We start from the raw sequence: 25,887 nt of genomic DNA on the forward strand, positions 1-25,887 counted from the left end.
TTTCATATTAGGGATGTTCAATCTGTATTATTAAACTTGGCAAATGAGGCATGTATACCTACAGATGTAAACAATGTCTCACTGAAAAATGCAGATTATAAAGAAAAAAATATATTTTTTACAAGTATTTAAGTATAAAATGAAAACTAAGTACATATGTTTAGATGGATAGTTAACACCAATAGATATGAGAAATATAAATGAAACTATTACTAACAGTAGCTGATGTAAAGATGAACTTTTTCAATTTTTATACTTTAATAGTTTGAATTTTTTTCAACAAGCACAACTATCTTTTCAATTAACAAAAAATAAAGATGGGAGAAATACTCCCTTCTACAATAAATGCTTATGAATATGCACTTTTTCAGCCGACAGACCTAGTTTTCAAGTGGCTCTGTTACTTGCTAAAGATGTGATCTTGAGCATCTCCGTGTCTCCCTGTCCTCACTAATAACATGGGGACGTATATCACAGGTGACTATAAAAAGTAAATGAGATCAAGGACACACAAAAAGCATTTAGCTAAGCACCTGGCACAAAGTAAGTGCTGAGTAAATGTTAGCCATTACTATTGAGTAAGGGGACATGTTTAAAATCAGGCCAGCAGATTAAAAGAAACCAGTAAACAGCAGCAGCTGCTGAATATGCCTCAACTTCAGCAACATTATGCAATCGGATACTTAATTAGAGAACACAAAAGGTAAATGTTCTTACCTTGATGGAATTCAAAGGACATTCTCAAAACACTATCTCTTAGCTTTTTGCTACCAACAGAAACCAAATTTGCTTCAGTAAAAACCCGTTTTTCCCGATCAAGATATATGATTGTCCTGGAATGAGATTCAAAACACATAACAAATAGTTATCGGTTAATAACATTTTCAATCATATCCTCTATTTGCTGGAACACTTGGAACATCAGGGTCCTTCATCCTGCCGTTCCTCTCCTGCATCTGCAAATCTTGGACTAAAGAGATGGAGATGAAAGTGGCAACTACTAAGGTGAAGGGAAAGAAAATCGATGGATGGAGAAAGCTGGGTCTAGGCAGACTGTCAGGCCTCGGTCTGCCACGATCTGACAAATTGCACTGTGAACTCTTCAAAGTGGCCATGGTAGAAATGGAGGAGTTGGGGGAGTAGCGGAGTAGGGGCTGGTAGCTTTCAAGGCAACCTCTGAGGTACACACTATACTTGTGGATTCACTTTGAAAATTACGTAAATTCATACGTGAGTGTGTACATAACTATGGAGGTGTTATTATGTCTCCAACATTTGAGGACAGGAAATGATGTGGACAGAGAGATGGCTGAGGAAGAGACAAGTAAAAACAAGTAGGTGAAAATGGGAGGAGCTGCTAGGAATTAAACAAAAACCAGGCTGGGCACAGTGGCTCACACCTATAATCCCGGCACTTTGGGAGAATGAGGCAGGTGGATCACTTGAGCTCAGAAGACCAGTCTGGGCAACATGGCAAAACCTCGTCTCTACAAAAAAGTACAAAAATTAGCCAGGTGTGGTGGTGGTGTGTACCTGTAGTCCCAGCTACTTGGGAGGCTGAGGTGGGAGGATGGCTTAAGCCCAGGAGGCAGAAGTTGCAGTGATCCAAGATTATGCCACTGCACTCCAGCCTCAGTGACAGAGCTAGACCCTGTCTCAAAAGCAAAACAAAAACAGAAAACAGTAGAAATATGATTATCATACGATAAAGGCAATCATGTCCAACACCCCACAATTTCTCGGGTTCACAAAATTCAACACACATAAGCTGTTTGACAGATTCTTAGGAAAGGTATAATCTGAGAAGCCAGTGAGGCAAACAGTGCCCAGAGCAGCAGGTTTCACTTACTTGTTTGCAGCTGATTCTAAAAGGGCAAAGAGCTGGTCAGGCTGGTCCGTTTGTGGGTCAAAGTCCATCAAATTTCTAATCATGTCCAGAGCCTGCATATTCCATCGGGGGTCCAGAGGGATCACAAATTCATCTAGTTTAAAAACAGAACAAAACAAAAATCAGAAATATTGGAGTTAAATTCCTTGCCTGGGAAGTTCCAGTTGAATATTTTCATTGCTTTACTGTGAGCACATTGAATCCTGATGGGGAAGAGGCTGAACCAGTAAACACCATGAGTTTCATCCCATAATACTAGAACAGCAGGGTTTAATAGCTTTTACACTCTTTCTTTTCCAAATGCAAAGTATCTATATGTACTGAAAGTTCATCCCAATGCAGGATATAAAGGTAATCCCTACTAGAACACAACATTCCAACCAATGAATTCACTTCCTGATATCACACTAATCCATGGGCTAAATTACACAGTGGTCACCATTAGCTTAAAAAAAAAAAATTACGTACATGGCAGAAAACGAATGAATACACCTATCTGTTTTCATTAAGAAAACAAGGCAATTTTTTAAAACTTAAAAACAATTTCTCTATAATCAGAGTGTGCCTGCTGCTATGGCTGCTGCTGCCCCACAATCCTCTGGCTCACATCTGACACAACTTCTGTGAAGCAGCAGGAGGAGACTGACACTCTCCAGAAGTTGTGAAAACCCAAGGAAGGGAGGCAAGACACAAAAAGGGTAGCATTAAGTTGAAGGTGGCTGGCAGGACGGTTCAGTGGAGCACTTTAAGTTTTAAAATCATCCACCATATAGTAGACTACCCAGACTACCCAGGACATACTGTGAACAGCAGGTACATTAAGGAGGGAACCCACATTCCAACGCTTAGTAAGATAAAAAGGTTACAAAACTGAAAAGGACAGTTAGAGTTAATGTGTTCCAACAGACAAGTGATGCCTGCTGAAAATGAAAGCTGCTATTGTAGAACTGTGTTTGTAAAAGTTACAATCCTCTCATAGTGGAAAGCCATGACTTACTTCAGCCACAACTTGACTAGCAAAGTATTTTTCTCTATTGTTTGATTTCTTCCCATTCACTCCATGATCTTTAGTGCACATAAAGGAATTATTTAGCACAAAAGCATCATGCATTATTTTTTTCTAAATCAAATGGCCAGTGGCATATTTTGATCAACATCAAATGAAGATGGAGGTAGAAAATTTTACATCTGGTGTTGTGAAAATGCCCATTTTCCTAATTAATGCTTGTGTCAATCAAGTTAATATTACACTGTTCTAGGAAATGTTTATTCTCTCATTCCTTATTTAAAAAAAAAAATCTTGAATACTTCCTTTGATCAGATATCTTAGATGTCTATTTCTGTCATCACTATGGTTTTATAACTTTGTCATCAAAGCTTTCTCAGAGACACGGTCTGGCTCTGTTGCCCAGGCTAGAATGCAGTCGGTGGCACTATCACAGCTCACTGCAGCCTCAAATTCCTGGACTTAAGCAATCCTCCTATCTCAACCTCCCAAGTAGCTGGACCACAGGTACGAGCCACTGCATCTATCATTAAAGTTTCATATTTTCTTAAATTAAATGACCCTGTTTAACTTTCCTTTAAGTCAAATCTCTCGTAGTTTGAAACTCTTCCTACTAACAATACTGGTAGACAACACAAAGTTAAGGGTGGAAGGGACCTCAGAGAAATAAGAGCTTAATTCCCCTAGTTTCTAAACACAGGCAGAAACAGTAAATGATGAGCCAAAAATCTACCAAGCCAGTTTGTGGCAGAGTTGGTACCACAGCCCAGTGTTCCAACTGCTAGATTCTTTTCACTCCATGGCATATCATCAGCCTCCATCAGCTGGAAGATAAATGCATAGTTTCAGGCCAGGCATGGTGGCTCAAGCCTCTAGTCCCAGCACTTTGGGAGGCCAAAACAAGAGGATCATTTGAGGCCAGGGCAACTTAGTGACACCCTGTCCCATTGGGGGAAAAAAAAAAAGGTAGTTTCAAAAAAATAGAGGGAAAATTTGCTTCTGCGTATCATGAGTCTTCTAAAAACTACTGTTATGTTGAGACCTCTAACAGGTAAGATCTTTTCCCCATAAACTCAAAAGATAAGTTTCCAAAACAGTGCTGAGAGCTAGAAATCAAAAGTGCATACCTGTCGTATTTGGTTGTAATATTTTGAAAACATTACTGACTGCACCTGAGAGGGAATGTGAGTAAAAATTCCTGAGAGATGCAGCACTGGCTTCCAGATGAATCTGTATGGACTCTGTGGAGGAAGGAGAAACCAGTGTTAGACTCTAAAGCAGTGCTATCCAACTGAACGTTCTGCAGAGATGAAAATGTTCTATAGCTGCATAGAATAACCACTAGTTATATATGAGGACTTGAAATGTGGCCAGTGCAACTAAAGGACTGGATTTTTGATTTTTTAAATCTACATTTACATTTTAGTCGCTCTCTGTGGCTGGCTAGTGGCTATCATATAGGATAACAGAGACAAAAATATTTATAAAAATTCTCTACACATATTTAAACAGATGACATGTGTTACAAAATATTATAAATATCCATTGGTTTATCGACAAATTCTCATGAAGTAGAAAGGCTCATGTAAACTCAATTACTTAATCTCCACCAACAAATTCCATGTTCCGTACTTTACAATTCAAGCCATGTTGTTATTGTTGCTTTGTCCTCTCTTAAAATGAAAGAACTACAAAGAAAGTACAGGTGGCTCTCCATATCTAAGGGTTCCACATCTGTGGAATTCAACCAACTACAGATCAAAAATATTCAAAAATTTAAAAAAACAAAAAATAAAAATACAACAAAAATAATGTAAGTTTTAAAACAACATACTACAACTATTTACATAGCATTTACATTGTATTAGGTATTGTTAAGTAATCCAGAGATGATTTAATGCACACAGGGGGATGTGTGTAGGGTATATGAAAATACTATCCCATTTCATATAAGGGGCCTTAGCGCCCACGTATGTTGGTGTCCCTGGGTGGGTGGGGGAGGGAGAGTCCTCCTATCAATCCCCTACAGATACCAAGGGACAACTCCAAGTGGGACAGCATGGAACACTGGAACTAAAATAAGATTCGAATCTTACATACTTTTAGAAGAAATGCATTTATCAAAACTAATACCTTTCCCAGATAGAATGGTTCTGCAGCAGCAATACAGCACAAAAAGCAGATGTTCAAAACTAAAAAGTAAAATAATACAGTATGCTTTCCTTTTGAATTTGTTAGGAAGATGACTATGTCCTGAAATGCTAGAGGATAACATGGAAACAAAAGTTTATCTTGTGACACATCTACAGGCAGGCTTGCTCCTCAACAGTAATGCTAGGCCACGAATTTCTTCCTAGGAGATCTCCCAACTGTAATTTTAACAGTGTAGTCACAGATTAACACAGCTGCTGAGGCACTTAAATAGCATAAATGTATATAAATCACATCACTGGACAAATTAAGCTGTTCTACTCACCAAGCCCCTGCGGTATATTCTTGGCTAAATGATAAAGCCATTTAACTCTGAGCATCCAATCCTGATTGGTTGCTCTTTCTATGAGCAATTTAACAGCCATGGCCAAAACATCTGGTTCATCGATCCAGTAAGTATTCACTTCGACTGCATTGAATTTCAGGTTCTCAGGGCTGGAGGACTGCATAATTTTCTCTAAGTCTTGCAAGGTAAGAGGCTGACTCCTGAAATTCATTTGAATGAACAAACTCAGTACTAGAATAACCTTTTATTTCACATTCCAAATAACTGAGAAAACCCCTTTCACAAATATTGGATCAAAGGTAAGAGAGAAAAGGTGAGTCTTCCACAGAGGAAGAAAGGTAAAACATACCTAGTAAATAATAAATAGTGAGTGGTATCACAATGAACAATAAAACTATGACAGCTGCATAATAAATGGCCACAGAATGCTCCAGTTAAATACATTGTGTCCTGACCATTTCCAGCAAAAACAAAAACCAGTCAAGAAACCAGAGACACAAGCTGAAGGCTCCACTGACCTTGTCCAGCTGCTGGTTTTCATGCTCATCCTGTTGAGACAATATGCTAAGATCTGTCCATCACTTCGGACTGTAGACAGGTGAGAATCTTCAGTAGCAAAGAGAGCTGAGGGCACAGAATCTGGCCACAGTCCCATGCCAAGAATGGAGTCTCCCCAAGTTTCATGTGCTCGCAGAGAAGAAACATGTTTCTCCAGTAAAGCCTGTACAAGCTGGTAGGAGACAAAAACACAATACAGTGGTACCAACATAAAAGTGATATTCGCCAAAAAACAGCAAAGTAATAATATTCCATGTGACCACCTCACAACAACCTGTAATACACTCTTCAATGAAAAACACAAGTTAAATTCTACTTTTCCTGATTACATGTAAGTTTCAAAAAAAAAAAAGGAATATTTATAGTCAAGCTGTTTTCCAGAGAAGTTCCTGGATACTAGATCTCTATTAAAGCAAACTGTGGTCAACTCTCTCAGGTCACTGGGTTGCCACCTTTAAAACTTCCTTGTACTGGATAATGTAGGGTATTATAACTTAGAAACATTCTGCAATACTTCATAGTACCTTCCGGTTTGCTGGTGAATGCTGGGAACAGACATATACTTCCCAGCATGCTTCAGAAAAGGCTCTGTCTAAACTCAGCCCTCGTTGCAGGTACTGGACAATTAGTATGGCTGTCCGGATTAGAGTTGACACAGAAGATGTTGGAGAACCTATTAAAAAAAATTGCCATCTATAAACAATAGTCTTTAAAATCTCCAATGAAAATGGATAAATTCTGTCCTTCTATCAAACCTCCTTCCACTCAGCCCCACCCAAATACTTACTTTACAAAACCTTCTAAGTAGACTCTAGAGCCCCCGAGGGCACAATGGACCCGTAGGAACCTTTGTATTCCTATCTCCCGTTTCTCTCTGGTTGTGTGCAGTTTATTATGAAGGACTCATTTATAGATGTGATAAAGCCTGGTCACATATATCCTTAATCTAATGCTGACACACAATGAAGGTGGCAAGTTGAGTGTAACCTCATAAAAGACCATGGGATTTGAAATCCAAGAGACCTATTTGCAAATTCCAGCTGTTACTATTAACTGATAAATTACTCAAACTCTGAGTCTTATCTGGAAAATGAAAACATATGCCTTGCAGAACTAATGTAAAGATTAAATAAACAATCTGCATGGTACCCAACACACAGTAGTTAACCAACACGCAATACTCCATTTATTAATCTCGCACCTTTTTGTGTAATTGAACATTTAGAAAAAGTAACACCTGTCTGCTTTAAATAACTCAGTTTCCTCTTTATTCTAACTTCAAGAGGCTGTTGATGACCCTGGAGAAATGATGGGCAAACTTCATAAACCTCAGTGCGTAAAGCAGAATTACTCAAGGGTTAGCCTCTGCTTACTCGCATCAGAATGACATAGGAAGCGTCTTTCAGATACTGATTCCTGTGCCTCGCCATGCCCTGCTAAACCCAATCTCTTGGGGTGTCTGGAAATCCACATTTTTAACAAGTTTTCCTGACAATTTCTATATACATTAAATGTAAGAAATCTTTAATTAGCAGTCCAATGGAATAACATAAATTTCTTGAAGACTAAAACTCTGCAAAGGCCCAAAAGTCAAGCACCTCACCTACAACAGTGCTCCGGGTCTGTGTGTGTAGAGCCAAGAGGATGTCACATACACTGTTCCCCACCAATCCAAGGCTGTGCAGCAGAACTTTCAAATCCAGGTTGTCTGGGGTGCTCACATCCCCTTCCCCTGAAATGTAGATTTCGAGTCCACGATTCCTCATAGCTCGGGATATATCTCCATGGACAGGATCCATCGAGAGGAAAAGTCTAGAAAAATAGCAATTCAAAGAAAAAAACTATTTTAAATCCCAGTGCAACCAAAGGTGTAGCTCAGCATCAGTCAGTGAGGGCAAATCCTATGTGGCTCATTGTCACAGAATTCACATCAAGGATCTTTTATTTCTAGTATGCATCAATATAGCAAAAGATTTTCTCTAAAACTATTTCCTAAGGAACTGTGTATGATATATATCCAGTGTACCTTTAGTATTGAGAACTCTAAAAATTTAACCTTCAGCTATTCCCCAAAGTAGGCTGTACTAATTCATTATTTTAACTCAACCTACAGACAGCAGAACAGGAAGCAAGTGTAGTCTCCTGAAACAACTGGCTTCCTATATTGAATGCCCATCAACATCTTCATCTAGTTATCTGACACCTCTCATTTATCTCTGAAAGTAAACAGCTGATTCCCTGTAGACTCTCCCCAAACAAAACCTGCTCCTTTACTAATGAATGGCAATCCTTTCTCAATGAATGGCAACCCCATTTACCCAGTTACTCAAGCCAAAAACATAGGTGTCATCCTTAATTCTTCTTTTCTCAACCCACATGTCCATCAGCAAATCAACTCATTGGACCACCCTCATCTAAGCCACTGTGATGTGTTGCCTAAATTACTGCAAAAGGATTGTGACTGGTATCTCTGCTTCCCACCTTCGTCACCAGTGCAAGGCAAGGACCTTGCTCCTCTTGTTTATGCTATGTTCCCACAGCCCAGCAGTGCCTGGCAAACAGTAAAGCCTCAGTAAGCATTTGTTAAGTGAATTAATAAATGGGTGAACTTCCCCATGATTCAGTTTATAAATAAAATATAGAAGGAAGTCCTACTGAACATCTACCTCTGCTACTGAGGCTGTCAGATTCTGAGGCAGAAATGTAAGAGCTATAAATACCTGAAATTGGGATTTGGTGTTATCGTGGGAGTGGATCCATCTATCATTCCTCTCTCACTAATAGTGAGGACACCTCCAGGTTCAAGCAAAGCATTCAAACGATCCAACACTGATGGGCTGCAGAGACAGAATTCAGATGGTGGATAGGTTAACATGCTGCATTGACTCTTCTTTCCTTCCATGCATGGGGCTCCAAATGCTTTTGACTCACATTTCCTTTTGGCACAATCACTCACCCAGATACAACAGTGATCTCTCCAAAGTAGATTCCCCATTGATTTCCCTTCTCACTTCCCTAGGCACATAGCCCAGGGCCTTATAAACAGTTAAACATAAGATATTTTTGAATAAATGAAATTAAAGATACTGATAAGTTCCTTGTACTATAACCTTTTCACTTTTTCCTTTCCTGCCCCCCAATCCCTCCACATTATCAAATCCATTTAAGGTGGCTGGATTTCAATTTGTAACATTCAGATAAATGCTCCATGAAGAAATAGCCATCATCTAACTTTTAGTAGCTTCTATGTTAACTGTATATGTCCAATAGTTTCACACTTGTCCTTTGCCTTACTGTAAGATCAAGAATAATACGTGGTTGAATCGCTGTGTCACTGATGGCCATTTAATAAATGCCTGCCCTGTGTCAGACTCTGCATTAGAAAAAACTGCACTAAAGAAACCCTAACAAACGGCCGGGCACGGTGGCTCAAGCCTGTAATCCCAGCACTTTGGGAGGCCGAGACGGGTGGATCACGAGGTCAGGAGATCGAGACCATCCTGGCTAACACGGTGAAACCCCATCTCTACTAAAAAATACAAAAAACTAGCCGGGCGAGGTGGTGGGCGCCTGTAGTCCCAGCTACTCGGGAGGCTGAGGCAGGAGAATGGCGTGAACCTGGGAGGCGGAGCTTGCAGTGAGCTGAGATCTGGCCACTGCACTCCAGCCCGGGAGACAGAGCGAGACTCCATCTCAAAAAAAAAAAAGAAACCCTAACAAAAGACTTCTGATATTAAATTAAAAGGCCTAACTCAAAGGACATTGCCAGAAGTAATCCAATTTTGTTAGCCTTTGGTTCAGCTCAAAATTATCATACAGAGCTGAAATCTTACAGCTATCTGATGACAAACTACAACTGTTCACTATAGGGAGAAGTCTATAGACTATGGCTGAGGGTGCCTACATAATTAAGAAAAATAGTATCTTCAAAATATCAGCACTTCTATCTGGGTTTCTACTTTGACAAGCATATCCCAAATTTCAGGCTGGACCACTGATGATTAGGCATAAGGTTCTTACTTGCAGAAGTTAACATTGTCCATCAGAAGCCAGTCTCCAGACTTCAGGGCCTGAACCAACATGCTGTCAACCCATTCAAATGTGCCATGGCTACGGCCACTGGCTGACTGTGTAAGCTTCACACCAAAGCTTCGGAACTCTTCAACAAGTTTGGCAAACTCTGAAATGTCACAAGGAAGAATCACCATCCACAGCACTTAACTTCAAACCAAGAATTAAGTTTATGAAAAGGAAGCTTGATACTTCTAGCCAAGGTCTTTAAGATTTCATAATAGAATAAATAGAAGAATGTTTTGCTTCTGTTTATACACAGATAGGAAAGTTAAGTTTAAGACAGAAAATACTTCTTAAGGGCTCTCTGTATTAATAGCTACTTGGGGTTGACTATAGGGTGATAGAGGTGGCAAATGATTTTTCTGTATTATGGTTTCTCAAATGGCAGAAGGAGGATGTTTCCCACCTATCAGTGCATTTATACTAAATGAAAGTGCTATAACTTCACACAGTGCAAACTGCGCTTCCTTTATAATGAGCATATCATATGATTATAGTAATAATTGGTAATTACTAGACAAATGCTTTATAGTTTATATAGCCCTTCCCTGGAAAATTTTCAAATGATCTTTTTGGTTAGAAACTGTTTTATGACTATTTCTCATATCACAAGGTAATACACATTGGATTTCTACTTCGAAAGATGAGGGAGTAACAAGGTTTAGATTTAACATACCATAGCCCAACCACTTGGTAACTGCAAAACTGTAGGCAAGTAATTTCTACTTGCCTACACTCACATGAACACTCATATCATCATCTATTAGATGTAGATAATCCTTCCTATAATGCAGTGTTGTCATGGTGATGAAAAGTACATATATTCAGTATAGTGTTTACAACAGAAATTCTTAACTCAATAATGAGTTTTACAATACCCATTTAAAAATACATGACACATGACTCCATCAGATATCTTTTATAATTAGAGTCAATGAGTAAAGGATTTCAAGTTCAAATGGCAGGCTTAAAGTGAGAAATGATGGATCAACAAGAAAGTAAATGAGTGGCCCACCGCCACAGATAAAACTTTTGCTGGCCTAGAAGTGGGAAGTCTGATTTCTTCAGCCATAAGGAATCAACACTTTGTAATCAGTTACAAGCAGGCTTGGGAAATAAAGAAAGACAAGCATAGTGACAGACACAAGCTATGGGCCTTTAGGTTGAATCCTCCCTACAAGCATGCTCACCACCACTCTGAAAGTGGCACCACAAAATCAGAGAAGTTTCCATGTTAATTGAATGGCATACAGAATGATGTATTTCCTCCATCTCCACACAAATGAATAAACACATCCTATGAATTCAGACTCCTATTCTTCAGTTTAAAATGCTCTATTTCCTGAGAATTACTCAGTAAAAAAATAGCCGATAACAATGCAAGTTTTTTTTTTTTTTTTTTTTTTGAGAGGAGTCTCGCTCTGTCGCCCAGGCTGGAGTGCAGTGGCCGGATCTCAGCTCACTGCAAGCTCCGCCTCCCGGGTTTAAGCCATTCTCCTGCCTCAGCCTCCCAAGTAGCCGCCACCTCGCCCGGCTAGTTTTTTGTATTTTTTTTTAGTAGAGACAGGGTTTCACCGTGTTAGACAGGATGGTCTCGATCTGCTGACCTCGTGATCCACCCGTCTCGGCCTCCCAAAGTGCTGGGATTACAGGCTTGAGCCACTGCGCCCAGCCTAACAATATAAGTTTTACATGCTGTTTATCATTATAGGTGATTACACACAAAATAAACCACAAAGCATGGTAACCAATTTTTTTCCAATTTGATTTTTCATGATCAACTATTCTGAATACTTTACCTCAGCTTCATTTTGCTTTTTAGGCCAAATTTTCCCACAAGTTCTGATCGTTAATAATTACTAAATTAATACAAAACATTTGTAAATCTGTTACGTGTGAATGGACACAATATAACCAATGATAAGTGCCTGATACAGAGATCCAAATATACATACCTGCCTTCGAGTATGAGTTGATTTTATTGTTGAGTCGCTGCATAAGCAATAACACTGCTTCCAGTTTGTTGACAATCTCCATCGTGATAGCTTTACCACCTTCTCCAAGACACTTAGGCTTGTATGTCAGAAGGAAATGACTCCAGGCTCGCAGCACTACTTCTGCATCATCAGCACTGATAAGGAGGCTATCCCTTAACAGTGCCCTTACAGTACCCTCCACCTTCTCTAGCAGCTGCCTCCAAGGTCGTGTAAGATCAACCTGTAATTTCCAGAGGACATGAACTCATCATAGGGTCAGAGAATACCCTATGGTCAGAGTTGGTCACCACCAACTCAGAAGACCCTCAGTCAGATCACAGGGTTTATTACGCTTTGCCAAAAAATATGAAGGCAGACTGGTTACCTGCTCAAATCCACCCAGCAGCTCAGTAGTATCCATTGCACTGTTCATAGCCATGATCTTTAATGTGTGGCCAGTAAGGTGTGCCAGAAGCTGGACCAGGCTGGTCTTGCCCACAGAGGCTGGCCCGACCAGGATGACCATCCAGCTCATTTGCACACACTTCATGATTGACTCCAGGGGCTGGAATGACTGGTGCAGGAGCAACAGGGGATGGCGGGACGGGTGAGGAACACAGCTTCCACGGGAAAGGACCGAGTAGCCCAACTGAAAAGACATGCCAGTGAGATTTCATGAGCTTGCCTGGTAGTGGGAGCAGAAGAAACCATTAAAAAAAAGTCAAAGGGCCAGGCGCGGTGGCTCAAGCCTGTAACCCCAGCACTTTGGGAGGCCGAGACGGGCGGATCACGAGGTCAGGAGATCGAGACCATCCTGGCTAACACGGTGAAAACCCCTCTCTACTAAAAAATACAAAAAACTAGCCAGGTGAGGTGGCGGGCGCCTGTAGTCCCAGCTACTCGGGAGGCTGAGGCAGGAGAATGGCGTAAACCCGGGAGGTGGAGTTTGCAGTGAGCTGAGATCCAGCCACTGCACCCCAGCTTGGGTGACAGAGCAAGACTCCGTCTCAAAAAAAAAAAAAAAAAAAAGTCAAAGGATAAAGGATTATTTTAGTCTCCTTACCTGAACATCGTACGGAGTGATACGAAATAGTCTGGTTCCCATGTATGGCTTGCAATTTGAACCAAACACATCCTTGAACACAGCAATGACCTAAAGGAAGAAGACAATGCAATAAAAACACAAATCACTCCACCTAATTCTTAGGCAAACTTGCTAGAAAACAAGCACAGTGGTAAGAGTCACCATTCTAAAAACACTGGCCACAATTCCCTTATCCTTTTGAATTTTCTCTTATAAAAAGGATCGAATGCATTTATTTAATTCTTTGGAATGAAAGTAAATTTGAGATTGACAACATAGCAGTCATATTCCAAACTATCTGAGATTCCAGTGAGAATGCACCATAAATTAAACTGAAGCCATGGACGCTGTAATATCGAAATCTAGAGACAAAAAAGACCTGTTTGCTTTCATCATTGAAGATACTACCTAAAAAGAAGATAGAACGGTAATACAAAGATTATAAAGAAAAACGACTACTCAATAACCATCTCCTATGTACCAAACACTGTATTAAGTACTTTGGTAGATTATTTCTGATCTTTATACCCATGCAAAATAGTTATCATGTCCATTTTATATAGATAACAGCACTCACAAGAGTTACAGAATTTGCCCATGGTTAGTGACCGATTTTAAATCTAAGCCAGTCAGCCTCCAAAAACATGTTATACCTCCAAACATTTATGTAGATACGAAAACCAAATTTATTCCTCTAACCAATTATTTACATTGTTATCCTTTCGTTAGCAGTAGTGCTATTAGAAAATGTTTCGTTAACTCTCTTTCATTTTGGATCTCTAAAAAATCTAAGAGTAATGGTGGAGGGGGATAGAGGTATATAAAAAACATTAATTTAGCCCATAAAAGTAGGGAAAATTAGAGCCAGAAAAAAAAAAAAGCATACAAAATAGTATTTCTAAAAAGCATCAATACTCATATAATTGAATACTGCAATGAAGTTAGAAAATAAAAATAATATAGATAAAATAATAATCAGTGTCAAACAATGGCAGTAGTGAGACTAAAAGCAGCATAGGAAAGTGTTCCTGTCACCTACCTATGAGTCCAGGTGATATATGACCTCATGTTCCACACTAAAGGATATAACCTCCAACCCCTGATGTTCTACCAGAGGGTTAAAATTACAAATATTGCTACTGGGGAGGCTGAGGTAGGAGAATCACTTGAACCCAGGTTGCAGTGAGCCAAGATCACGCCATTGTACTCTAGCCTGGGTGACAGAGCAAGACTCTGTCTCAAAAAAAATTCCCAGTCTAGTTTTTCAGTTTAGTTTTATAAAAGCAAAATTCAATTCAACTGGACTCTTCTAGCTTTTACAGACTTTATCCTTCTATGATATTATTTTTCTTGACCTTGTCTCCCCCGCTAGAAAACACCTGTAAGGTCCATTACAATAACCCTGAATCGGAAGAGTGATGGAAAACTTCCACATACCACAGTGACCCAGCACCTGACGAATCAATCATTCAACAACTGGCACATGTTTTGGTCATAATATACTATAATAAGTGGATGAAGAAATTAACATACTAGCTGATTATGTGAATTATATATCAATAAAGCTATTAAAAACTACTAAGACTTTCTCCTAATCGAATGATTGAAAGTCACCTACATATGATAAATGAGTTATGTGTAATTAGTTTCTGAATACCACACTAAAGAAGATCTGGGTGGCCGGGAACAGTGGCTCACTCCACTTGTAATCACAGCACTTTGGGAGACTGAGGCAGCAAGATTGCTTGAGTGCAGGAGTATGAGACCAGCCTGGACAACAAGGCAAGACCACATCTCTATTAAAAGTAAAAACAAATTAGCCAGGCCGTGGTGGCATGTGCCTATAGTCCCAGCTTATCAGTGGGCTGGGGTGGGAGGAACCCTTGAGCCTAGGAGGTCTAGGCTCCATTGAGCCGGCATTGTGCCACTGCATTCCAGCCTAGACAACAAAGTGAGACCTTGCCTCAAAAAAATAAGAACAAACAGAATGGGAAGCAGAATGAAAGGGCTGTGAAAGTCATGTGTGCTGTGGGCCAGCCACATCTTCACATTTCAACAAGGAGGTTACTGCTTCTAGTGCGGGCATCTATGTATCTATTCCTTTATTTTAAAACAGTGAAATTTATTAGAAGGAAACAGCAGACAAACTGGAGAGGGCCTAAACTGGAAAGCTGGCTCTGCTACCTGTGACACTCCATAACTTTAAGCCTTGGATCTTCACCTTTAAGATGCCATGACAGCACCTCCTGCCTACAGCTATTGTGCACATTCAGCGAGACAGAATTTTACATACCACAAACTAAAATGCACACATTATTACAATTCCTTACAGTGGGAATTCTAGTTTTACAAACAGGTATTTTTATTTTCACTTAAACGCAGAATCTTCTTCCTTTACATGATTACACTTTCTAGATAAAATGCTTTGTAATTTGACATTTATTTAAAAACAAAACAAAACAGAAAACCTTCCTCTTCTACTGAGTATCGCCTGTCTGCCTCCTCCTGCTTCTCACATTGGTGCTTGTAATGATGATGAAGACTTAGTTCTTTATTACTGGAGGGCAATACTGCTTTAAGGTTTGTGATCATGGGGATTTGGATAGATAAGCAAATTATGTCCTCTAAAGCAAGGTACTCTATATAGCGAGACTCCAAGGTAGGAAAACATTTAGTCTGTTCTTTTAACTTTTAAATTTTGAAGCAGCTTTAACAGGCTTGCTAGCTGGGCGTGGTGCCTGTAATCCCAGCACTTTGGGAGGCTGAGACGGGTGGATCACTTGAGTTCAGGAGTAGAGACCTGCCTGACCAACATGATGAAACCCCGTTTCTACTAAATACAAAAAAAATTAGCTGGACCTGGTGGCTCATGCCTGTAATCCCAGCTACTTGGGAGGCTAAGGCAGGAGAATCACTTGAACCTGGGAGGCAAAGTTGCAGCAAGCCAAGATTGCACCATTGCACTCCAGCCTGGGCAATAAGAGTGAAACTCAGTCTCAAAAAAAAAAAAAAAAAAAGGCTTGCTATTAGTGTGAGCAAGTCCTTTCTCACCCACAGGAAATCAACTTTCAGGTGGAAAGAAATACAAATACCAAGTGTGAAACTCACCTTTTTTTTGTCTTCTTCGGTTCTCATTCTTTCACCATAGACCAAAAACACATGCTGACCAGGATCATAACACCCAGGGGACTGGTCAACCAGCATCAACTGACACCAGCGGAAAAGATCCCGGAGGTTGAATTCCCAGGGTCCTCCTTTTTGCCCCCACTTCTTCTCAACAGTCACTTCATGATCAATCTAGAAAGAAAACATCCTGATTGGGAAACATGCCCTGCTTGCTACTAGGCACCGCATTAAGTACTAAGAATGTACTACAAAAGCATACGTAATCTGAAACAAAAATTAACAGGCTTGATTCAGATTCCTCTTTCTCAAGACTTCCAGATGCCTGGCATATCCTCTAAGCATTAACACTGGTAGTCACAACAGAAATGAATTACTGGATGCCTCCACTATGTAGTGTGCCTTCCACTAGAAACCTGTAGAATTCAAAGTAATTTCATTTAGAGATCTTGATAATTTGGTAGAATCCTATGTTGAAAAAATGCTTGTTCAAATACAGTCAGAAAAAAAAGAAACTAATACATGTAGGTACTTACTTGGTTATTGAAAGCAACCATTTTCTTAACAATATTTTTCTCAATGGCTGGAAACAAAGTACTGGCAATGAACTCCATGTCAATTACTGTAAGAGGATCAACGAAGACCTAGAAATCCAAAAATAACATGAAGAAATGCCTCTGTTTCTCTTTAACACTAGAAATAACTCCATGTCTTATTATGTAAAATCTTTAACACCAAATAACAATACATGAGAAAGATAATTTTCAGTTATAGAAATTTATGTTTTGAGAATAAAGAATCACAAAATCTTCTAAATACAGCAGAGTAGAGGTTTTGCTTTTAAGGTCTAGAATTCTAGTGAATTAAAGAAAAAAAGAGGCCCAGTGGGGTGGCTCACACCTGTAGTCCCAGCACTTTGGGAGGCCAAGGCGGGCGGATCATGAGGTCAAGAGATCGAGACCATCCCAACTAGAACAATGAAACCCTGTCTTCACTAAAAATACAAAAATTAGCTGGGCACAGCGGCATGCGCCTGTGGTCTCGGCTACTCAGGAGGCTGAGGCAGGAGCATAGCTTGCTCTTGGGAGGAGGAGACTGTAGCGAGCCGAGATCACGCCACTGCACTCCATCCAGCCTGGGTGACAGAGCAAGACTCCATCTCAAAAAAAAAAAAAAAAAAGATAGATGTTCTTAAAAATTTCCTATGTATAGGCTGGGCGCGGTGGCTCAAGCCTGTAATCCCAGCACTTTGGGAGGCCGAGACGGGCGGATCATGAGGTCAGGAGATCGAGACCATCCTGGCTAACACGGTGAAACCCCGTCTCTACTAAAAGCTACAAAAAACTAGCCGGGCGAGGTGGCGGGCGCCTGTAGTCCCAGCTACCCAGGAGGCTGAGGCAGGAGAATGGCATGAACCCGGGAGGCGGAGCTTGCAGTGAGCTGAGATCCGGCCACAGCACTCCAGCCTGGGTGACAGAGCGAGACTTCGTCTCAAAAAAAAAAAAAAAAAAAAAAAAAATTTCCTATGTATAATGTAAAATGCTTTTAAATCTGGGTGGTAGATATGAGTATTCACTATAAAAGTCATCAAACTTTTCCATATGTTTGAAAGTTTTCTCAGTAAAACATTCTTCCTTTTTTGAGATGGAGTCTCGTTCTGTTGCCAAGGCTGGAGTACAATGGCACAATCTCAGCTCACTGCAACCTCCATCTCCCAGGTTCAAGCGATTCTGCTGCCTCAGCCTCCCGAGTAGCTGGGATTACAGGCACCCGCCACCACACCTGGCTAATCTTTGTATTTTTAATAGAGACGGGGTTTCGCCATATTGGCCAGGCTGGTCTCGAACTCTTGACCTCAGGTGATCCACCTGCCTTGGCCTCCCAAAGTGCTGGGATTACAGGCATAAGCCACCACGCCCAGCCAATAAAACATTCTTAAAAGACACTCAGCCAATTCTTAATCATAAGGGACAGTGACACTAAAGAAATCTAGAGGCATTTCCAAACCTCTGGATTGGCCAAACTCTGAAAAACTTATGTTAAAACAAGTAAGCATACACATACACATGTAACCCTCTGCAAGTAAGAAGAATAAAGGCATAAGATACCAAAATGCTAATAATGACTGAATGGGGAACAGTGGATTTTTATTCTTCATGGTAGTTTTCTGTTCCTTCTTACTTTTCTTTAGTTAAAATGCATTCTTTTCAGTAAAAATGTTTCTTATATATTTCAATAGATCAGAGGGACAAGTGAAAAGGTCCAAGATTGGACTTCATCCCAGAGTGCAGTAACAGAATCCTGAAGAGGCTGTGGACCTTACTTTCTTCCAGCTGATAACACATCCAGTCTTCCAGGGCAAAAGATGAAGGACAGAAGCAATGATGGGAATCAGTCACATTAATATTGATCATATAAGGACAAGAAAGAGGATTGTTAAGCTGTTCCTCTCTAATTCTCACAGTGAACATCCTTAAAGGCTTCATAATAGTAGTCTTATCTCCTCACAGTTTATATTTGGTCTCTATGGCAACAGCAAATCTTACCTGAGTGAATCTGTTAAGGAAAGACCTGGGCAAGCCTTTCCTCCCACCTCCTTGTCTAAAGGGATTCTGACACCCAAAAATCTTCGTCTTTTCATGCTGCACTTGAAAGCTCATTCCTAACTCAGGTACATAGATTTCTCCTCGGTGGTCAAAACAAGCATTGAGTCCTTCCAATACAGACTGAGAAGCCAGGTTAAGCTATTTAAAGAAGAAAGTACATATATTTGTCTCAAATATGTTGTACAACTGAAACAAAATGCAGGGGAATAATATGCAGCAAAAAAAGCTAGCGTTATCTTCAGAAAGGGAATTTCAAACAATACTGATAACCTTCTATATTTTAGGCTGAGTTATGAGTTGGTTTGTCTCCATTCTATTATTTTGTTTTTGAGACGGGATTTCACTCTGTCACCCAGGTTGGAGTGCAGTGGCACAATCACAGCTCACTGCAACCTCCACCTCCAGGGCTCAAGAGATCCTCCACCTCAGCCTGCTGCATAGCTGTGGCCATAGGTGTGCACCACTGCACCCAGTTAATTCTTTTTTTTTTTTTTTTTTTGGTAGAGCCAAGGTCTCGCTGTGTTGTCCAGGATGGTCTGAAACTCCTGGGCTCAAGTAATTCTCCATCCTTGTTTCCCAATGTTAGAATTACAGGCATGAGCCACTGTACCTGGTCCAATTCTATTCTTTATTTCCCAGGTACGTTAAAGAGATTTTGGCTGGTATCTTACATAGATACACACACACACGTCAATAATCTTTAAACTGAATAAATGCTCAAATTACATTTTTTTTTTTTTTTTTTTTGAGACGGAGTCTCACTCTGTCGCCCAGGCTGGAGTGCAGTGGCCGGATCTCAGCTCACTGCAAGCTCCGCCTCCCGGGTTTACGCCATTCTCCTGCCTCAGCCTCCCGAGTAGCTGGGACTACAGGCGCCCACCACCTCGCCCGGCTAGTTTTTTGTATTTTTTAGTAGAGACGGGGTTTCACTGTGTTAGCCAGGATGGTCTCGATCTCCTGACCTCGTGATCCGCCCGTCTTGGCCTCCCAAAGTGCTGGGATTACAGGCTTGAGCCACCGCGCCCGGCCTCAAATTACATTTTAAAGTTAAAAATTTTCTCAAAAGTTAAACTATCAATTATATGTACCTATATTAACCTACTCTGTAAGTAATTACTTGCAGAAAACCTTGCCAATACACAGATATTTCATTTTCACAATCTGAGTTTTTAAGATGTGTAACACAAATTAGCCAGGCATGGTGGCTCACGCTTGTAATCCCAGCACTTTAGAAGGCCAAGGCAGGTGATTCACTTAAGGCCAGGAGTTCAAGACCAGCCGGGCCAACATGGCGAAACCCTGTCTCTACTAAAAATACAAAATTTAGGCATTGTGGCACATGCCTGTAATCCCAGTTACTCGAGTGGCTGAGGCAGGAGATTCACGATTCACGTGAACCTGGGAGGAGGAGGTTACAGTGAGTTGAGAACGCACCACTGCACTCCAGCCTGGGCGGCAGACCGAGACTCTGCCTAAAAAAAAAAAAAAAAAAAAAAAAAGAAAAGAAAAGAAAAGAAAAGAAAAGAAAAAGATGTATAACACTAATTTAGAGAATAGATAAGGTTTGCTAACTTTTTAAATATTTTCCCATCTCAAACACTGAACAAAATATCCAACAGGTTTCAAAGTCAGGATATAAAAGGAGTCAATACAGCTGATGTCCACCAATTTTGTAAACAATAACAATTACAAGGGGCTCTTGGGCCAGGATGAAAAGAGCTGAATGTAGGTCTCCAGATGAGCAGTTCAGAGCTCAGGGATGGAAAGCATGTGTGGTTTGTTGGTAACACAGAAAAAGGAGATTGAGAAAATACAAGTTAATAAAATGCAAATAGACAAAAATCAGAGCATACTGTATTAGAATTTCAAGTGTCATGTTTACATATGCACCACAAAGCACAAACAGCTCTGTATATCCCCAAACAGAAGGCCGCTGTTAAGTGTGTTTATAAATCTAGAATGTCTTGTAGTCCCTGAATGCAAATCCACTAAATATGCAATTCCACTAAATACTCAGTATGGTCAGTAGCCTTCAGCTTTAAAACTAGGCTTTCTCTTTTCCTGGCTAATATATATTCTATCAGACAACTTGTTTTAAAAAAAAAAAATCTGAAAAAAGGAAAAAATTCCCTTTCCTTGTTATCCCAAGAATAAAATGCAGAAAGCAGCTCAGCAGACAGAAGTCCTGCAGCACCCTCTCTGATGACTAGACCCAGGAATCTGAGCCTGGGGGACCTGTTGCAACTTGTGTCCAAAGTCTCACCTGTGACATGTATATCACTCTAATCATTTCAGCTCCACAAATACTTCTAGCCTTTTCCCGAATACTGTATACCCCAAACTGACCCAGCTCCCTATCTCCAGCTGTCAGAGATTCAGTATTTATCATGTTTCATGCTCTGCTCTTTCTTCTGATAATTTACCCAATATGCACATATAACTGATCATTTCCTCATTTTGGTAGGTCATTTTGTATGTCTTTTCTTAGTCTCTCTGGTGCACTAATAAAACATGAAGTGGTTGACACTACTTGTAAAATGCCTCTAAAATAAATGCAAAAACAGCAAGCCTGTCAGAGACTAAACTAGTGACGATGCAGTTTTCCTCTGAAGGATAACTTTAACCAGTGGGAGAGTTTGTAGGTTTTATGTACAGGAGTCTCTTTTTGTGTATTCTGCCAAGTGACCTTCCTTATTCTTAAAGGAAACTACAGAGGACCTTTTCATTAGAGAAAAGTCATCAGCAGGATCTTCCACTGAGAAATGGATTGTGAAATGGAGCTGTGAAAGGATGCCTACTCCTCACACACATGATCATCATCTTGAGCATGACAAACAGGCTCCTCACCTCATCCAACACCACCCAATGGCCTGCCTTCAAAGCTGCCAGTAAGGGGCCATCACACCAGGCAAACTCTCCTCCCTTGCCACCTTCAACAGGGAGATCTGCTCCAAACAGGTCTGTGATGTCCTTTGAAAGGGGAAGAAATGGACAAAAGCCAATATTACTTTAAAAATCAACTAGATTCTAACACCCTAAATCTGAAATGATAAACACTCTGGGCTGGCATCACTACTCTTCCTTTCTACACCCAAGACAGAACTAACCAATCCCAGCCCTCTTTACCAGGAGCCCAAACATGCCCCAAGAACTTTCCCAACATGCTCCATATATTAATCAATTTGAGCTGGTGCTCTAGATTAACAGTTCTCAACATTGGCTGTACTTGGAATTTAATTGACCGGCTTAAAAAAAAAAAAAAAGAAAGCAAAACTCCATTCCAAAGGATTCTCGATTTGTCATCTGCACCATATTTTCCTTAGATTGTTAAAAGTCATTTTATTTCTACTAACTTTTTAAAAAAAATTTAAGCAAAAAATTAAGTGGGGTTATATTACAATAAATACCAAAGTAGATAATTCTCTCTCAAAAGAGAATTAGAATAAAGCATCCAGAGAGAATTAATATTATAGGCATCAGCAATTAACAAATCCAAAGAAGATTTAGTTTGGAAGGTCATGTTGCTATGGTTTTTACTATGATATAAAATATCTGAGGATACAGGCTGGGTGCCATGGCTTATGCCTGTACACTTTGGGAGGCCAAGCAGGTGGATCACTTGGCATAAGGAGTTTGACACCAGCCTAGCCAACATGGTGAAGCCCTGTCTCTACTAAAAATACAAAAATTAGCCAGGTGTGGTGGCAGGCACCTGTAATCCCAGCGATTAGGGAGAGTAAGGCAGGAGAACTGTGCCACTGCACTCCAGCCTGGGAAACAGAATGAGATTCTGTCTCAAAAAAACAAAAAAAAAGAAAAGAAATATTTGAGGATACTGATAATGTAACCATTTCTGATTAGGAAACTATAAATTGACACAGACATTACTATCTATAGCTATCTCCATCAGCTGTAGGATGACCGAGCTTACCGTTTGCTCTGACAAGTTGATTCTAACAAGGGTATTTCCTGAAGCCTTCGCTAATGCTCCCACCAAACTTGTCTTGCCAACACCAGGGGAACCCTCCAGGAGAATGGGTTTCTTCAGTTTGGTAGCTCTTAAGAGCCTCTGTGCATTCATAGCAGTGGTCCCTGCACTGAGTGCATAGTCTGCAATATTATTCCTGTGTAGGACAGGTCCTTAAGTGGAGAAAAGCAAAGCCACTTATAAGCGGACACCACCAAATCATATGTACACATCAACTCAAGATTTTAAAATTCTACCACGTGGGCTATCAGTTAGTGAAGTACCATTTGCAGTGAAAATGTTCAATCTCTATTTCAATATTTCCCCACTTTTAGATCCATAAAATGCTTTAAAGGAATAGCCAAGAGCACGTTTTCTTCAACTGTGCCTACTACACAGATCTCTCCATCTCCTATACACATACATGTACATAGGTACACAAGTCTAATTGCAAACGCACACCTCTCCTTTCACAACCTACACCCTGAATCTCTGTATGTACTTATACAATTTACCTTCATAGTTACTTTCCTAAAAACCAAGTGTAAGCTAGGCGTATGGGCCACATGGTTCCACATAATCAATTTCATCCAATGTTTTTGGCCACCAAAACAATTCAGACTACGTCCTTAACCCGTAAGTTAACTGATATGCAGGACTAATAATGGTCTTGCAAGAGTTAACATTTGTGTCACTGTCTCTCGGAAAAAATTTTTGTTTTGTTTTCGCTTTTTGTTGCTGTTGTTGTTTTTGTACACCAGTTTAAAGAGAGTGAGGCTAGGAAAACATTTATTACCTTACCCTTACCACCCCAGTTCTAGTCCACTAGCATATATCTACTACACAGGAGCACTGAATCCTATGATGGCGGCTTAGAGAAGGGATTTGACGGTTAGATAATACGGCCCATTAGGGATGAAGAGAGAATACCGCTAAGGAGAGATGGAGCTCTGAGGAGAGGGAAAAGGGCAATGGAATCGGGACTGGTTATGTTCACCACTGAAACCCTAGTAAATTGCCACTGCAACTCCATATATTTCAGGCATTCATCAATCATTAATATAGAGAGGACGGAGGGACAAGAAACAGAAGACCCTGCTATGGAAACAACATCCTGAAAAAGTAGGAGCACCTTAGAAGTAGCTACTCTAACTGCCTCATTTAAATCTTTGGTAGAGGCAATCTAGATAGAAAGTGAGGAAGAATTAGAACACAAACCCACTATCTCCTAGACTACTGCATTTCCTATTTAATCATTCACTTATCCATCAGAAATTTTCTGAGTGCCTATGACTATGAGGCTAAATGTCAGATGCCAGGGACTGGATCAGGAATGACACATTACCAGCCTTCAAAGGTTCACAAAACCTGTTTCTGTAAAAGATGATGAGGTTCTACAGTTAAGATACATTATAGGCTAAATAGGTCTTTGCAAGCCACTTAAAAGTTTATTGTCGACCTTAGTAAAGTTTAGAGCTCTACTACAGGAAAGTTCCTAATGCGGGAACCAACTAATAAAAAAATGAGCACCGTATAAGACAATCTATTTATAGATTGAAGTCTCTATTTCCCTCTATTTTTACATGCCAGTTATGTATTTTCAACCATTCCCACAATTATGGTTATTCCCAAGTCAGAATCTAACTCAGTTAGTACAAACATAATCATGAGTATTAAACATTAAAACTAAGTCACAATAAAAGCCAAGTATCTATGATCTATAGAAAAGGAAAACTGGTTTTTTAAAAACCATTCTTACCCCTTGGTATAAAAAATGGATGAATTCCCCAAAGGTTATCTATTCCAGTGAATTCTTTGGCCTTCATTCTGTCATAAATCTTCAATTCATTTTTCTGATATTCTGTAAGTCGTACAATCTTGGCAAGCCTCTTGACTAGAAATTTCAGACATTCTTTTCGTGCCAAAAGGGCTGTACCAAACCCAGAGGAAGTTACCCCTAAAAGACAGAGGATCACTCCATGAAGCAATAGGACAACACCAAGCTTCACCACCATTCAGCAGGAGCTCTGGCACAGGTTCCTGGAAAAAAGAGGCCTCAGCAAAACTGCAGCCTAAATGTGATTTCTAGTATAAGCAGTTCTAAAAAAGAAGTCTAACACCCATCCCCCACAATCTATGGATTATCAATTAAGCAGCAGATCATTCAGTAAAGCACTCTAGTCACTCAATGATAAATCAGCCTAGCTATAGTACCTAATACGGCACTAGTAACCATTTTGATTTATATTTCAAATCTTCATGGCTGAAAAACCAGAACATAGTGATTTTTATGACATTAAAATAAACTTAAAATATTCAGGCCCATTATCGAAAAATGACCACTCATGTTAAAAATTGGCCAGTGCTTCTATTCACAATAGCAAAGATTTGGAACCAACCCGAATGCCCATCAATGATAGACAGGATAAAGAAAATGTGGCATATATACAGCATGGAATACTACGCTGCCATAAAAAAGAATGAGTTCATGTCCTTTACAGGGTCATAGATGAGGCTGGAAACGGTCATCCTCAAAAAACTAACACAGGAACAGAAAAGCAAACACCACATGTCCTCACACATAAGTGGGAGTTGAACAATGAGAACACATGGACACAGGGAAGGGAACATCACACACCGGGGCCTGTCAGGGGATGGGGGGTAAGGGGAGGGAGAGCATTAGGACAAATACCTAATGCATGAGGAGCTTAAAACCTAGATGATATGTTGATATATATCAACTTATGTATACATATGAGTCTTTATACTTATGTATACTTATGTAACAAACCTGCATATTCGGTTTCTCTTCAAATAATCTGATCTTTTATTCTTTAATTCATAGTAACCCCACCTTTTCCTTTTTCTCCTTTTTGCCTTTGTTAAATGCCCAGGCATGCCACAACACCAGGTGTTATCAACACCAGCTCACATTCCTTTCCTTATTTAAAAATAAAAAAACTAACTTTCTAACTCATTATAAACACCCCTTCCCCTTCCTCTCCACTTTCTTTTACATCCTCACCTTATCTAAAAAAATTCAAATGTCTGGCCGGGCGCGGTGGCTCAAGCCTGTAATCCCAGCACTTTGGGAGGCCGAGACGGGCG

The 25,887-nt window shown here is 40.1% G+C and overlaps 1 protein-coding gene across 3 annotated transcripts in view; it reads right to left on the bottom strand.

Moving 5' to 3' along the window:
* MDN1 (midasin AAA ATPase 1) overlaps positions 1-25,887 on the bottom strand; it is a 190,715-nt gene that overhangs the window by 65,185 nt on the left and 99,643 nt on the right. For all 3 annotated transcript variants that reach the window (XR_004442796.1, XM_033234617.1, XM_033234616.1), the window contains exons 35-52: positions 24,539-24,736; positions 22,744-22,952; positions 21,660-21,782; positions 18,753-18,950; positions 16,743-16,850; positions 16,192-16,380; positions 13,063-13,152; positions 12,385-12,648; positions 11,979-12,240; positions 9,970-10,129; positions 8,670-8,786; positions 7,553-7,761; positions 6,474-6,622; positions 5,910-6,121; positions 5,371-5,591; positions 4,022-4,135; positions 1,850-1,982; positions 718-833 (exon numbers count right to left, since the gene is read on the bottom strand). Coding sequence is in view for 2 of the 3 variants with exons in the window: in XM_033234617.1 (XP_033090508.1) it covers positions 718-833; positions 1,850-1,982; positions 4,022-4,135; positions 5,371-5,591; positions 5,910-6,121; positions 6,474-6,622; positions 7,553-7,761; positions 8,670-8,786; positions 9,970-10,129; positions 11,979-12,240; positions 12,385-12,648; positions 13,063-13,152; positions 16,192-16,380; positions 16,743-16,850; positions 18,753-18,950; positions 21,660-21,782; positions 22,744-22,952; positions 24,539-24,736 (3,072 nt within the window). In the remaining variant the exon portion in view is untranslated. The remainder of the gene's footprint in view (positions 1-717; positions 834-1,849; positions 1,983-4,021; positions 4,136-5,370; positions 5,592-5,909; positions 6,122-6,473; positions 6,623-7,552; positions 7,762-8,669; positions 8,787-9,969; positions 10,130-11,978; positions 12,241-12,384; positions 12,649-13,062; positions 13,153-16,191; positions 16,381-16,742; positions 16,851-18,752; positions 18,951-21,659; positions 21,783-22,743; positions 22,953-24,538; positions 24,737-25,887) is intronic.

This window comes from Trachypithecus francoisi, unplaced genomic scaffold (genome assembly GCF_009764315.1).
Source record: "Trachypithecus francoisi isolate TF-2019V2 unplaced genomic scaffold, Tfra_2.0 Lachesis_group15, whole genome shotgun sequence".
Lineage (NCBI taxonomy): Eukaryota > Metazoa > Chordata > Mammalia > Primates > Cercopithecidae > Trachypithecus > Trachypithecus francoisi.